The 12,522-nt window shown below is 32.8% G+C and overlaps 1 protein-coding gene across 1 annotated transcript in view; it reads left to right on the top strand.

Annotated features, from left to right (window-relative positions):
* Positions 1 to 12,522, top strand: part of LOC140060666 (ergosterol biosynthetic protein 28 homolog) — a 31,156-nt gene that overhangs the window by 13,841 nt on the left and 4,793 nt on the right. Inside the window, exons 2-3 of the mRNA XM_072106967.1 lie at positions 99 to 251; positions 12,287 to 12,377. Of these exons, the coding sequence (XP_071963068.1) occupies positions 110 to 251; positions 12,287 to 12,377 (233 nt within the window). The 5' untranslated portion in view covers positions 99 to 109. The remainder of the gene's footprint in view (positions 1 to 98; positions 252 to 12,286; positions 12,378 to 12,522) is intronic.

The following is a 12,522-nucleotide window of genomic DNA, read 5'->3' as shown; positions in this document are numbered from 1 at the left end:
TTCAGTATTTTATAATTGTACAGATTAACCATGCGATGTATGATGTGTAGTGCTTTTGTTTGCATACGTCTGCAAATTATTGATTTTTATTTTTTTAGATACTATTCAGATGTTACCAACAACAAAGTTTGAGTCATTTTTGAGGAGTTGGATCGGTGTAGTTGGTGTCATGGCATTTGGAAACACACTTAACTGTTTTATATCTGGAAGTTCAACTGTTCAGAGACTCTATGCAGGTTCTGAAGACCAAGGTACGATTATTTCGAGACACAATCAACAAAAGTCATCCCCAGCCCCCTTCTTAGACTTTGTCCTCGGACCCTCTGCACGCAGGCTTGGTATGTGTGGTTGAGGCTAAGTCTGTGGTTAGCAAAGTTAAAAAGGATGATCTCGACATTTTTTTTTTAGATATCGCTCTCCAAAATTGGTCTTAGGGCTTTCTGCGCTCATTTTTTCCAAATATCTCAATAATGCCCAAAAAGAACCCGTCTTTAAATGATTCGTAACTTTTGAACCAGTGTATGAATTGACTTTCTTTTTTTTTGCATTGCATAGAATGTAATATGTATTTTAGTAAGGTTATTCTGGGGTAGCACTAACATTTCATTTTGTTTAGCCATTTGGCGAAAGTCAAAATATTTTTTTTAGTCAAATCAGTTTATCTATAGCCAAAATGGCTAAAGTCAAATTTTTCACGCTGCTGCTCTAGCCCGCTACGTCCCATTAGGACTACTCAATCAGAAGCTAAAGCAAGCAGCAGTTATAGTTCTAAGGACAGACAGTTTTGTGAAAATGGAAACTCCACTATGATTTATTGATTCCAGCTGCTACAGTAGACCCAAAAAACGGCTGGGAAAGAGTCTATTAGGACATGTCATGCTAAAATTACAAATCCCTATATTCACTGTCAGTGTCAGATATTCATTGAATTATTATCGAAACAGTCCATTAAAGTTTGTGTTTGTAATAGGATACTTCACAATTGAAATATCTAGGGTGATGAAGTGACCCCCAGATTTGACCTTAGCAATAAAATTAACTAAAGTGACAGAAATTGAGTATTCACTTCTGTAACAAAAAAGTAATATTTATTCACATATAAAAAATGAAAAGAAACCCAAAAACCATTGTCTGACAGACAATTTAAGTATTTGTTGCTTTAAATTACATTTTTTCAGGTAAAATAACTATCTATTATGTGACAATAAAATGACACATTCAAAAACATTTGAAATAAAAAATATTTTTCAATAAGCGAGCAGCGTTTTTTGTAAGAAATATTTCTTGTTTATTTAGCCAAATGAATCGGTTTATAGCCAAAATTTAAAATTTTTGAAATATAGTGGTAAAAACATTTTAGTCAATTTATCTATGTCAACAACAGGTCTATACACTGTTCCCTGAACATTTTTGTAAGGCATTGAGATAAAGAACCATGCCTAAATCACTGTATGATTAAAAAAAATATTTTTTTTTTGTATTTTTTTTACATGATCAAAACAATTGTTCAAATTGTTTTTAATCATACAGCATTCATACAGTTATCAATTTAATAAGAAATATTTTACAGTTTTCTGAAATCCCCTGAACGCTATGTTACTTTTGTTTTTTACGCTTGGCTGGTCATGTTGGCGTGTGACGGCTTCCATGGCGTACCATGCGAAAATCGTGTCCTTAGAATCACCGCCGCGCAGCGGGTTAATGTTTTTAAATTGGGTATGCTCAAGAGGTGCGAAACTGCAGAACCGCCGAAAATTCCTAGCAAACGAACACTCGTATCGTTGTTAAACGTAAGATAATATAGGCCAAAGCACAGAGTAGGCCTACACGTCTTTCCATCCCCCTCAAGGCTGCGCCAAAGCGTTTCTGTCAGGGCGAGAAATTTATCCCGATTATTATTTATTTACACAACACAGATGCACGTGTGTGTTTAGCTAAATCCCCGTTAGACTCTACCATTTCCCGCATGTTGTTTTGTTTACACTGACGCACGAGGGAAGTTTATTAAGGGTAAAATATGAAACTACATTAAATTGGAAGACTCTAAAATGCATAACGCATACATTTTTTATTTCGATAAGATTAAGACGTCATTCATCAAAGATACTATAATGTTTCTTTTTAATCTGAAAAGTACACCCCTATCGAAAAATAGACAATCCAGGTAATTAGCCGACCGTCGGCTACGTAGTCGATCGTTTGTGCAGCGCACAACACGTGATAGTTTGGGTAGACTTCATCATCCATGTGTCATGTAACGTCTGTCTCTCTGTGCAGTCTACCTCTGCTATCTCCATCTTTTTGAAATAACAATGAGACGCCTGGTACAATGAAACAAGTTGACGAAAAATGGAGCTTGAAGTAAACAACGTGATAACGAACAAAATAAATGCTTGGAGATCGACAAATGGACCTTTCAGTTGGACTTTATGCTTTCGCTAAAATGATTATTTAATTATCTATTTTATCATATGTCATCGCCAAAATGGCTAAAGTAGACGTTTTATTTTTCGCTAATCCAGAAACGTTTTCGCCCATGGCGACTTGGCGATCGGCCAGTGCGAGCCTAGTTATTTATATTGATGGGTAGGTATTTCTGAAATACAACATAAAATATTGTTAAAAAATGTTAAAATGTAAAAAAAAATATATTGTGTTAAAAAACTGTGTGGGTATTGTTTCTTTGCATTAAATATTATTTGTCGTAAGTATACATTTTTTTATAATTCTAGAATTTAAATTTTTAAATTATAATCATAAATATTATTTTAATTGATTTTCGAACCGCTAAAAATAAGAATTAAGCCCGTGCTTATTATGTGTTCGATTCCATTTCGAGCACCGGGCCGGGCGTAGATTCGGCCGCGCCTACAAGTTAAGTTATATATAGGCCTAAGCCTAACGCTAAATTCGGCCGAAGAAATATCGGGAAGAAAGCAGACAAATTTCAAATTAAACTAAGTAATTACCTCTATAATATAAAGTTAATATGTTTAATTTATTTCTTTTTCGATTATTCTAACCGTAAGGTGCAATTTAAATTGAAATACGGAATCAAGTTTATGCCAAGATACAGCGTATACATAAAACAGCAACCATGACCAAAGCGCGTTTCAGCCGCCTACATAGATAGGGTTACGACCGCTGCATAGCAAATTTAAACCTTCTTAAATTCCTTCGGTACATTTCTTCCTAACGTACTTGCTTAATATAGTAGCTTGATACATACTCCACTTATTAAATAATTTAATAAATCGGTAAAAATTGAGGTTTCGAAGCAAATATTCCATTTTCTTTAAAAAATACTATTTTGATAGATTTAATATACGTTTATACAAATGTATTGATTTGCAATGAATGGAACATTCCAAATTATTTGGTTTAACCATGCTTGCACACCTCCATGGTTTAACAAAAGTAGGTAAATTTATGGGCCCTTGGAGAATAAACATAAATAGTATTGTAATGCTATACAATACTGTAAATAGGTATTAACCACTTTTGATCGCCATTTGAATCTTTATGGTGTGTGTTGGTAATGTTAGATATAATATAAACAAATATACAAACTAGAGGGTACTCCGAGAGTACAAACCTCCGCCTACTGTAAAATTCCTCTACATAAAATGTCCCTGAAAAATATATATTTTTAAAAATTAGTTCTATGTGTAAATAGGCTAACGTGCACACTAAAGTTGTGGATGAGAGTTTGGTGTAATGGTTATGTATCCAGCCTCTCACAGTTGAGGTTGCTGGTTCAATTCCCGCTGAGGTTTTTTTATTTTTATTATTTTTTTTATGTGGACCTTGATCTTTGACCCTGACCCTTCAAATTTTAACCACAATTATATGATGGGTCATTGATCATTGTGGCTAAGTTTGGTGAGAATCGGATAAAACATGAACATGTCCAAAACCGGGGTCAAAGGTTAAAAATGTGTGGTTCTAATATCTCGACAACCACTTGTCGTACAGATTTGGTTTTGGTGACAAATTGTTCAAAATATACATATTTATATTCGGTCTAACACAACTTTTAGCGAAAAAATGACCGGAAATGCTTTTACTGACCTTTGAACCAAAAATGACCAAAAAAACACATTTTCGGGTTAAATTATTCTTTAAAATGCAAATGGACAAACTGTATGGTATCAAATGAAAGCATACATAATGTGCTACCCACTGCTACCCAACTTGTATTGAAAATATTTAATTATGACGCTAATTGTATGGAAAATGTGCATATTTTGATTACTTTTATAGAAAAAATGAATATTTGGTAGCAAAATTATTATATTTATTTATATAATATTAAATAATTTAAGTGTTTGGAAAAACTATTTGGTATCAAATGAAAGCCCATAAAATATTCTATCCATTGTTACCCAACTTGTATTAAAAATTTGTACTTATGATGCTAATTTTGTTAAAAATGCGCATATTTTATAATTTTTTTTCAAAAATGAGTATATTAAATAGTGTAAATTTATTTTGGTTTATTTATAATATTAAATAATTCAAATGTTCTTTTAGTATCAAATTGTTCAGAATATACATATTTATATTCAGTCTAACACAACTTTTAGCGAAAAAATGACCGGAAATGCTTTTACTGACCTCTGACCCAAAAATGACCAAAAAACACATTTTCTGGTTAAATTATTCTTTAAAATGGCAATGGACAAACTGTATGGTATCAAATGAAAGCATACACAATATTCTATCCATTGCTACCCAACTTGTAATAAAAATCTGTAATTATGATGCTAATTTTGTGAAAAATGTGCATATTTTATTGTTTTTTTTGACACAAATGAGTATACTAGTAGGTATCCCAATGAAAAAATTCAGATAAATTTTTTTACTTTTTCTTTCAGTTAACCATAAAGAACTTAATGTAATTAGAATTTTGCAATTTAAATGATTGAAATCCGATTACCCGTTCTAAAGTTATGGTTATTTAAAGTGGTAAAAAAATATACGATTTTTTGCCTAAAAATTGTGTTAAACCTATAGATATAACAATTAAATTATTGGTCCGCAAAGTGGTAGGAAAGCATTTAGCGCCCATTTTTGCTGGAATTCCCTAAAAAAATGAAAAAACTGCAATTTTTTAATGATCTGTAACTTTTGAACTACTGTACTAATTCATTTAATTTTTTTTGTACTTGTTAGAATGTAGTGTATATTTCATTAATAAATATATTTTAGATGTGTATATGAAAAAAAAGAATTTTTTAATGGTGAAATTTAAAATTATAAAAAAAAAAAATGAAAAAGTATGTTAAAAACGGTGTGTACTGTTTCCTTTCTTTTACACTAATTTTCGGTAAGTATAATTATTAGAATATTTTAATATACTTTATATTTATAATTTCAATCATAAATACTATTATATATAACTTTTGAATACGTAAAACAAGATTTTAGGCCCGTATGATTATGACACCAAATCTAAGCCGGGCTAAGATGCTCTTTTAAGGCAAACACACAATGGGTCAAAATAAACACATTTAAAATAATCAATGTTAATTAAAACAATTAATTGTTTACCTGAATAGTATATAACATTATAAAAAATGTTTTCTTTTCGTATTTCTACCCGTAAGTACGTTATTAAATTGAAATACGGAGCAAAAGTTTAGGCCAAGTCACGGCTTACTCGCGATCAGCAGTCGCGCCCGTTAAAGTATTTCGGTCGCAGTTAATGACTTTCGACCGCGGTATACAGAGTCAAATGTAACGTTGGTAAATAATAAATCTTCTGCACATTACATCAATTTTAAGTTGTTAAATTAATGTGTAAAACCAGATATTCTACGACGGAATAGGACATGTCAATCTCCAACATCGCTGCTGTCACACATCTCGCGTCGAGCTGGCCGAAGTCGAGCGAGGAAAACTAAACAACGTGTTCAAAATATGGAACGTACCATTCGCTGATAGGGTGCATTGATGTATTAAACGGAAAACGTCACAACAAACTAGCGCGTACTTTACAGTACAATATTTTACTCACTACAATATTCACCGGATTAGGCTGTCATCCGCCGCCCCTAATTTCGCAAAGGGCGTTTACGTTGAGGGCGCTTTTTAAAAAAAAGTTTTTTTATGATTTTTTTTGGCCAAAAAGGTGTAAAAATCGAGTGTGCGAGGATGAAACAATAAAAATAATAACGTAGCGTATATTTCGGTGTATAATCGCACTTTTGACACGCAAATTTAACCTCTAAATTAAGGGTGCGTCTTATACACCGAACATAAATGCCTCAACACACAGATATCGCCACCTCGTTGGCTAGGCCTGGGCTTTTTAAGGTAAGGCCTAGGCCCATATTAGTATTACTAAAGTCTAAATAAAGAGTAGGCCTAGCCTAGCTACAGTGTACTAGCGTAACAGCAACCTGCTAGTTTTCAAGGCATTTTAGTGTGATGTTATACTAAATATGATGAAAAGATTTGTTCATTATGGAGCTGTTTTAGGCGCTCCGATAAAATTTCATTTGTTGTAAACGTTAACGATTGGAATAGTATTATAGTTATACGCACGACCGTCGTACCCCCAGCGTGAGCGAGCCCTTCTTGGCAACCACATTGTGTACACAGTATTCGACTAGTATATTCTCCAGTTGATTATAGCATAGACCTAGCGTACACACTTCTAGGATACATAGATACTAATCGAATACGATTGTCCGTGAAAACGTGCGCCTCTCGATAAAAGGATCGAGCGAGGCTAGCCCATGCACTCGATGTTGCAGGTGCGAAACTCATGAATAACAAGTTAGAAAGAACTGACGGAATGGGGGACTTCCCTTCTTGTTGAGGCTGGGCGCGGCCGTCTTATACATCGATGATATACAAAATACCGATATTCTACTTTCAGTTAGGGGGTGCGTCTTTACACAGGTGCGACTTATACACCGAAATATACACTAACTTCTATATATTTAATTAGGCCTGCTAACAACGACCTACTGTGTAGTAGGCCTAGCCTAGGCTAGTTTAGACACGGGGCCTAACGCGCCCAAAACAGAATTAAAGTGTGAAACAAATTATGAATAGATGTTTGAGCTCGTTGTTTTATTCAGTGTGTTTTGTTACTCTCAAATTCGCGTACAATTAACAGAGAAATTAACATTAAAAAAAAAAAAAAAAAAAAAAACTTTTTTCCACCCGCGGGCCCCCCCCCCCCTACCAAAAAAAAAAAACTTGACAGCAAAGAAACAATTTTTTTTTTTAGGCCTTATAATGGTTCAATCTTCGAAATTCTGAACGGGATTTACGCCTCATTTACCATTTTAAAATGTAGTTCGCACAATTACCATGCACAATACGTTTGTAATCTATGTTTTATCGTTTTCAATGTAGATTTAGCTATAATTTAATACCAAAATCCATAAATATTTTCCATAAACGGTGATTCAAAATTGTTTTTTTGTCATCAAAATTGATCTTTCGTTACGAAAAACCTATTTATAGAAGACGATTTTCACATCATATTAAAGCTCATTTAAAGCCTGATAACATACAACAAAAATTAATCCGCTAGCTTCAATGGTAATTGTGCGATCGAGTTTTGAAAACTGATGGGGATTTTCCGATGAGGTTTTCAATGCGCGGAAATCGGCTCGACGGGATATTAGAACCGTTTTCATTTTTGGGTCAAAGGTCAGTAAAAGCATTTCCGGTCATTTTTTGGCTAAAAGTTGTGTTAGACCGAATATAAATATTTATATTCTGAACAATTTGACACCAAAACCAAATCTGTACGACAAGTGGTTGTCGAGATATATGAACCACACATTTTTAACCTTTGACCCCGGTTTTTGGCATGTTCACCCCGGATAGCAAATTTGGCACATATTCCATGTTGTTCCTTGGGGTCAAATTATCCTATAACAGTTAAGATAATCTCTCTTCTATATATAAATTTACGTAAGGGCAAAATTCGGTAAATCGCGCCTTACTTCTATAATTTTTACTCGATGGTATATAAAGTTGGTTCGTACTTTCGGTACTGATTTTAACCACCTGATGTAACCCTGTTTACTAATTAAATTAAGTTAGATAATAAGTTATTGACGGTTAAAACGAATTTAGGTTCCAAGATTTGCCCCAAATAGGGGTGTTTTCCGACCGTGGTATACACTGTATAATGGATGTCCATCTTGAAAAATACCCGCCACAAAAATGCGAGGAGGCTTCGCATTTTCCTATCTCCTCCTACGATAATTGTTTTTAATAGCTGAAAACCGGTTGAACAGCTAGAGTACACCATCATAATGTTGAAGACAGGCCGATTTTCTTTAAAAAATACTATTTTGATAGATTTAATATACGATTATACAAATCTATTGATTTGCGATGAATGGAACATCCCAATCTCTCAGTCTGCCAGAGTTTGGTTTAACACAAGTACTGTAGGTAAATTTATGAGCCCTTGGTTTAACACATACGGTAGGTAAATATATGGGCCCTTTGAGAATAAACTTGCGAGATTGTGGATAGGCTCTACTGTTATATATATAAACACATTATTATATACAAATAAACTTTATACTGACAGTTCTTTCTCAACGTTTGTATTAATTAATAATTACCAAATATAAACGTCGTAGTGGTGTATCGTGACATGGTACTTTAATATTTCAATCGATTATGACAGTGACAGTTTTAACTAAACTAAATAAAGAATGTTCTCTAATATAATTAGGAATCTCTTGCCATACACGGGGAAAATTAGTGTACAATGAATATTTAAAAGAAATAAATAAATAAATAAAATAAAAAAAGTATTAAATCGCAAATGTTTTACTGTATTTAGAGGTATATTATTTATAGGCCTATAAAACATGAAAAAAATATTTCGTTACTGAGTGGATAAAGAATATATTTAAAAATTGTTCCTCTTTGTACCTATCCGCTTTCCCATCCCTCAACCCTAATGTTACATACAAAACACAAATTGGGTTTCTTTAAATGAGTCCAAATCAAAAACTTGGACTCATTTTGTGATAAGTTTCTCCTTCGGAAGTAATTCCCAGGGTGCTAATTTTAGTTGACTACATAAATCATCGTGTCTATTTATTCGTTTCTGTAAACGACAATGTATAGGCCTATAGTCCTGTAGTACGTACATTTGAAATCGCCAGTTTTGTTACGCTGAAATTACTGTGTATTCGAGAACCATCTGTGGGCACGACCTAGATGGTAGGCGAGCGAAGCGAGCGTACCATCTAGTAAATTAAATTCATACAAATCTGACCCAGGTCCTAGACTATAAAGAATATATTAAAAAATTGTTCCTCTTTGTATATCTATCCTCATCCCCAACCCTCAATTCTAATGTTAGATACAAAACACAAATTGGGTTTATTTAAATGAGTCCAAATCAAACATTTGGACTAATTTTGTGACAAGTTTCTCTTTTGGAAGTAATTCGCAGGGTGCTAATTTTGGTTGACTACATAAATCATTGTGTCTATTTATTTGTTTCTGTAAGCGACGTTGGTGGTGGTGTGTTTCGCCCGTCTTTTTCATTTTGCCTTCTTACAATACTGATGTGAAATGAATACTGGTTACTGTAAAACCGTAAGTGTTTTCATTCATATTTTATATACATCACAACCTAATTGAACCGTCCAAGCAAAGACTTATATCTTAGCCTAGTCCTTAAACTAGACCTTAAACTAGGTCTAGCTTAATTAGACCTACTAGATGGTACGCTTGCTTTGCTCGCGTACCATCTAGGTCGTGCTGCCCACAGATGATGGGACCACAAAAATAACGGCGGGATATAATGAAAAAAATAGTGGGATGGCAGTGAAATCCCAGTGGGTAAAATAAACTCCTGTGGGATACCAACAGGATACAAACAGGATTGCAGGATTATAATAAAAAAAACCTAATGGGATGATGTCACCAAAAAGTGGGATGCCAGTGGGATCCTGACATAATTCCCGGTGGGATATCACATGAATCCTGGTGGGAATCCTGATCGCTTTTAAAAAAAAGCCTGGTGGGATTGTACGAATCCCAACCATAAATCCTGGTGGGATTTTATGCAAAGCGGATACATTAAAATTGTTTATTAATTAAGAAGTAGGAGCTTAATAACTTAAGTTCTTGGTATTGTAGGCCTTCTTTGATGTTAATTAACCAATTAATTAGTATTTTCTGTCACCCATTGGTGTTTGTTGTTTTTGTATAATTCGATCAGTTTATCTTGAAAATGGTTCCATTATGGTTCCGAAACGTCGATCTTCGGAAACGATAAGGAATACTTAAAACTTGACGGGAACGTTATTGAACGTGTCCATGAATATAAATATCTTGGCACGTTCATAGATGATAAATTGAGATTTGATAAGAATATTGATGAGATTGTTAAAAAAGGGAATCAAAGGCTGTACTGGTTAAGAAAACTTAATACTTTTAAAGTTAGTAATGTCACACTTAAGTTGTCATCCAATCTATTCTAGTTGTAACATGTATTGCCTGGTTTGCAAATCTAACAGAGAAGAATAAGACTAGACTAAGTAAGGAGAGTGTGCAAAACCGCTTCTAGAATAATTGGTTCAATTGTTAAAGATGTTGATGGTGTTTATGAAAAACAAACGTTGAGTAAAGTCACAAAAATTATGGGAAACAGTTCTCACTCATTACACAATGAATTTACTGTAAATATATCAGGGAGAGTTAGACCACCACGATCAAATACTTCACGTTTTAGACTATCCTTTGTTCCAAAGCTATTCATATTTTTAATTCACGATTTAAAAGTTTGTAATTCCGATGCCTTCACTATTCATACCTGGACAGTATATTATAAATTGTTTGTGTAATTTGTTTTATAAGTATTTTAAATATGTTTTATATGGTCTTTTTATATTTATATTTTTGCCAAGGAAGACAATTTTCGTAATGTAATCTTACTTATTTTATGACGAATAAAATTTTATTTATCTATCTATCTTCTTGTTTTTTGTCATTGAATTTTATTGTAAATTTATATAGTAAGCATCTGTTAATTTGTAATTTTGTTATTTGAAGATATTTATATAAGTAACTATTTTATTCCACTGAATAATACTTTTTGAAAAGGTCATGGGTCAAAACCAGTAGAACAAATTTAAATTACAAACGTTTTATACCACACATTTTTTTTGTCAAACTTTGTGTTATCACTTTTAAAATATTATTAAAATAATTATCATGAGGAGTTTTCTTATTCTTCAGAGTTCGGAACGGGATTGAATGATATGATTTTCACCCGATGTCACCTATTATTATTTTACTTAAAAAACTTGCTCTCTGTCTTGATCCCAGACAAATCATTATGCAGACCATAAAAATATATGGTCTTCGAAAAAATAATATGAAACATTGGGCTTTAATCTTGTGTATCAATTACTGTCCCCCTTCGTTTACTGTCAACACGATTATAATAACTACAGGCATGCAAGTAAAAAATATATATTTCTTTTAGGAACTTTGCAAAATGCTGATTAAATTACTATGCAGTTAGTGCCACTTTATGACTATTTTTTCATAATTATCTTTAAATTATAAATGAAAGTTATAGAATGCATACAATATGTGTTGACCATGAACTTGAAATAAAGTTGATTGCTTCAAGGTTTAGCAGGATGAATACAGTTTGAGATGGTTTAAACTCTTTGAATCATTTCCCTGATTCTACTGTAATTTGTTTTTCATAACATTGAATAATGATGTACAATTGTATGTTTTCTTATATTGATAGTGTCACTACATATGCAATTATTTACTCGCCAATGATTGATAAGTGACTCATTTTGTAAGTTCTGTATATTGCAATAAACTTTCCAAAATGATGAAGTTTGTTCAATTATATAAGATAAAATAGAGTGTATATTTTTTAGTTTAATTACAGTAGAACTTTAAAATTGTCCCCTTCATATAGATGTTCCCTGTTAGACTCAGCCAAAAAAAGTTTTCTTAATACGGTATTAATAGGGGTTTTTGCAGAGAAAAATCTGATATAAAAGAAAATGAGTGAGTTCTGGCCAGTTCTCATTTTGAAGCTTCAAAATGCTGGAGAACGGAGTACAGTAGTTAAGATGGTTCTTTCTCTGCATCATCTTAATGTTTTGGGTTATTGAATCAAGAAATTAACTAAGTAAGCATTATAACTATATATTTATATGCATGTTTTTGCTTGTCAACAATAAATAGATTATGTCATTTGTTGGAAGTCAAACAAAATTAGTAATTGAATTTATTATTTATGTTTTTACTCCAGTTACCTCATTGGCTGTTAGATTGTTTGGAGTCTGGACCTTGCTTGCAGCTGTTTTACGTGTTGTGTGTGCATTCTACATACATAATAATCAGTAAGTAAATTTTACAACATTTGTTGTTAAATGTTAACATTTGCATCAGAATTTTAAACGATAAAGATGAACAAATCTGTAAGAATAAGAAACCGTCGCCCCAACCGAAATTAGAATCGAGAACCTTGTGTTTAATATGCAGATG

The sequence above is a fragment of the Antedon mediterranea genome, chromosome 10, assembly GCF_964355755.1.
Source record: "Antedon mediterranea chromosome 10, ecAntMedi1.1, whole genome shotgun sequence".
Classification (NCBI taxonomy): Eukaryota; Metazoa; Echinodermata; class Crinoidea; order Comatulida; family Antedonidae; genus Antedon; species Antedon mediterranea.
Note: the sequence above shows the minus strand (reverse complement) of the source record. Positions and strands in the feature narration are given on the sequence as shown.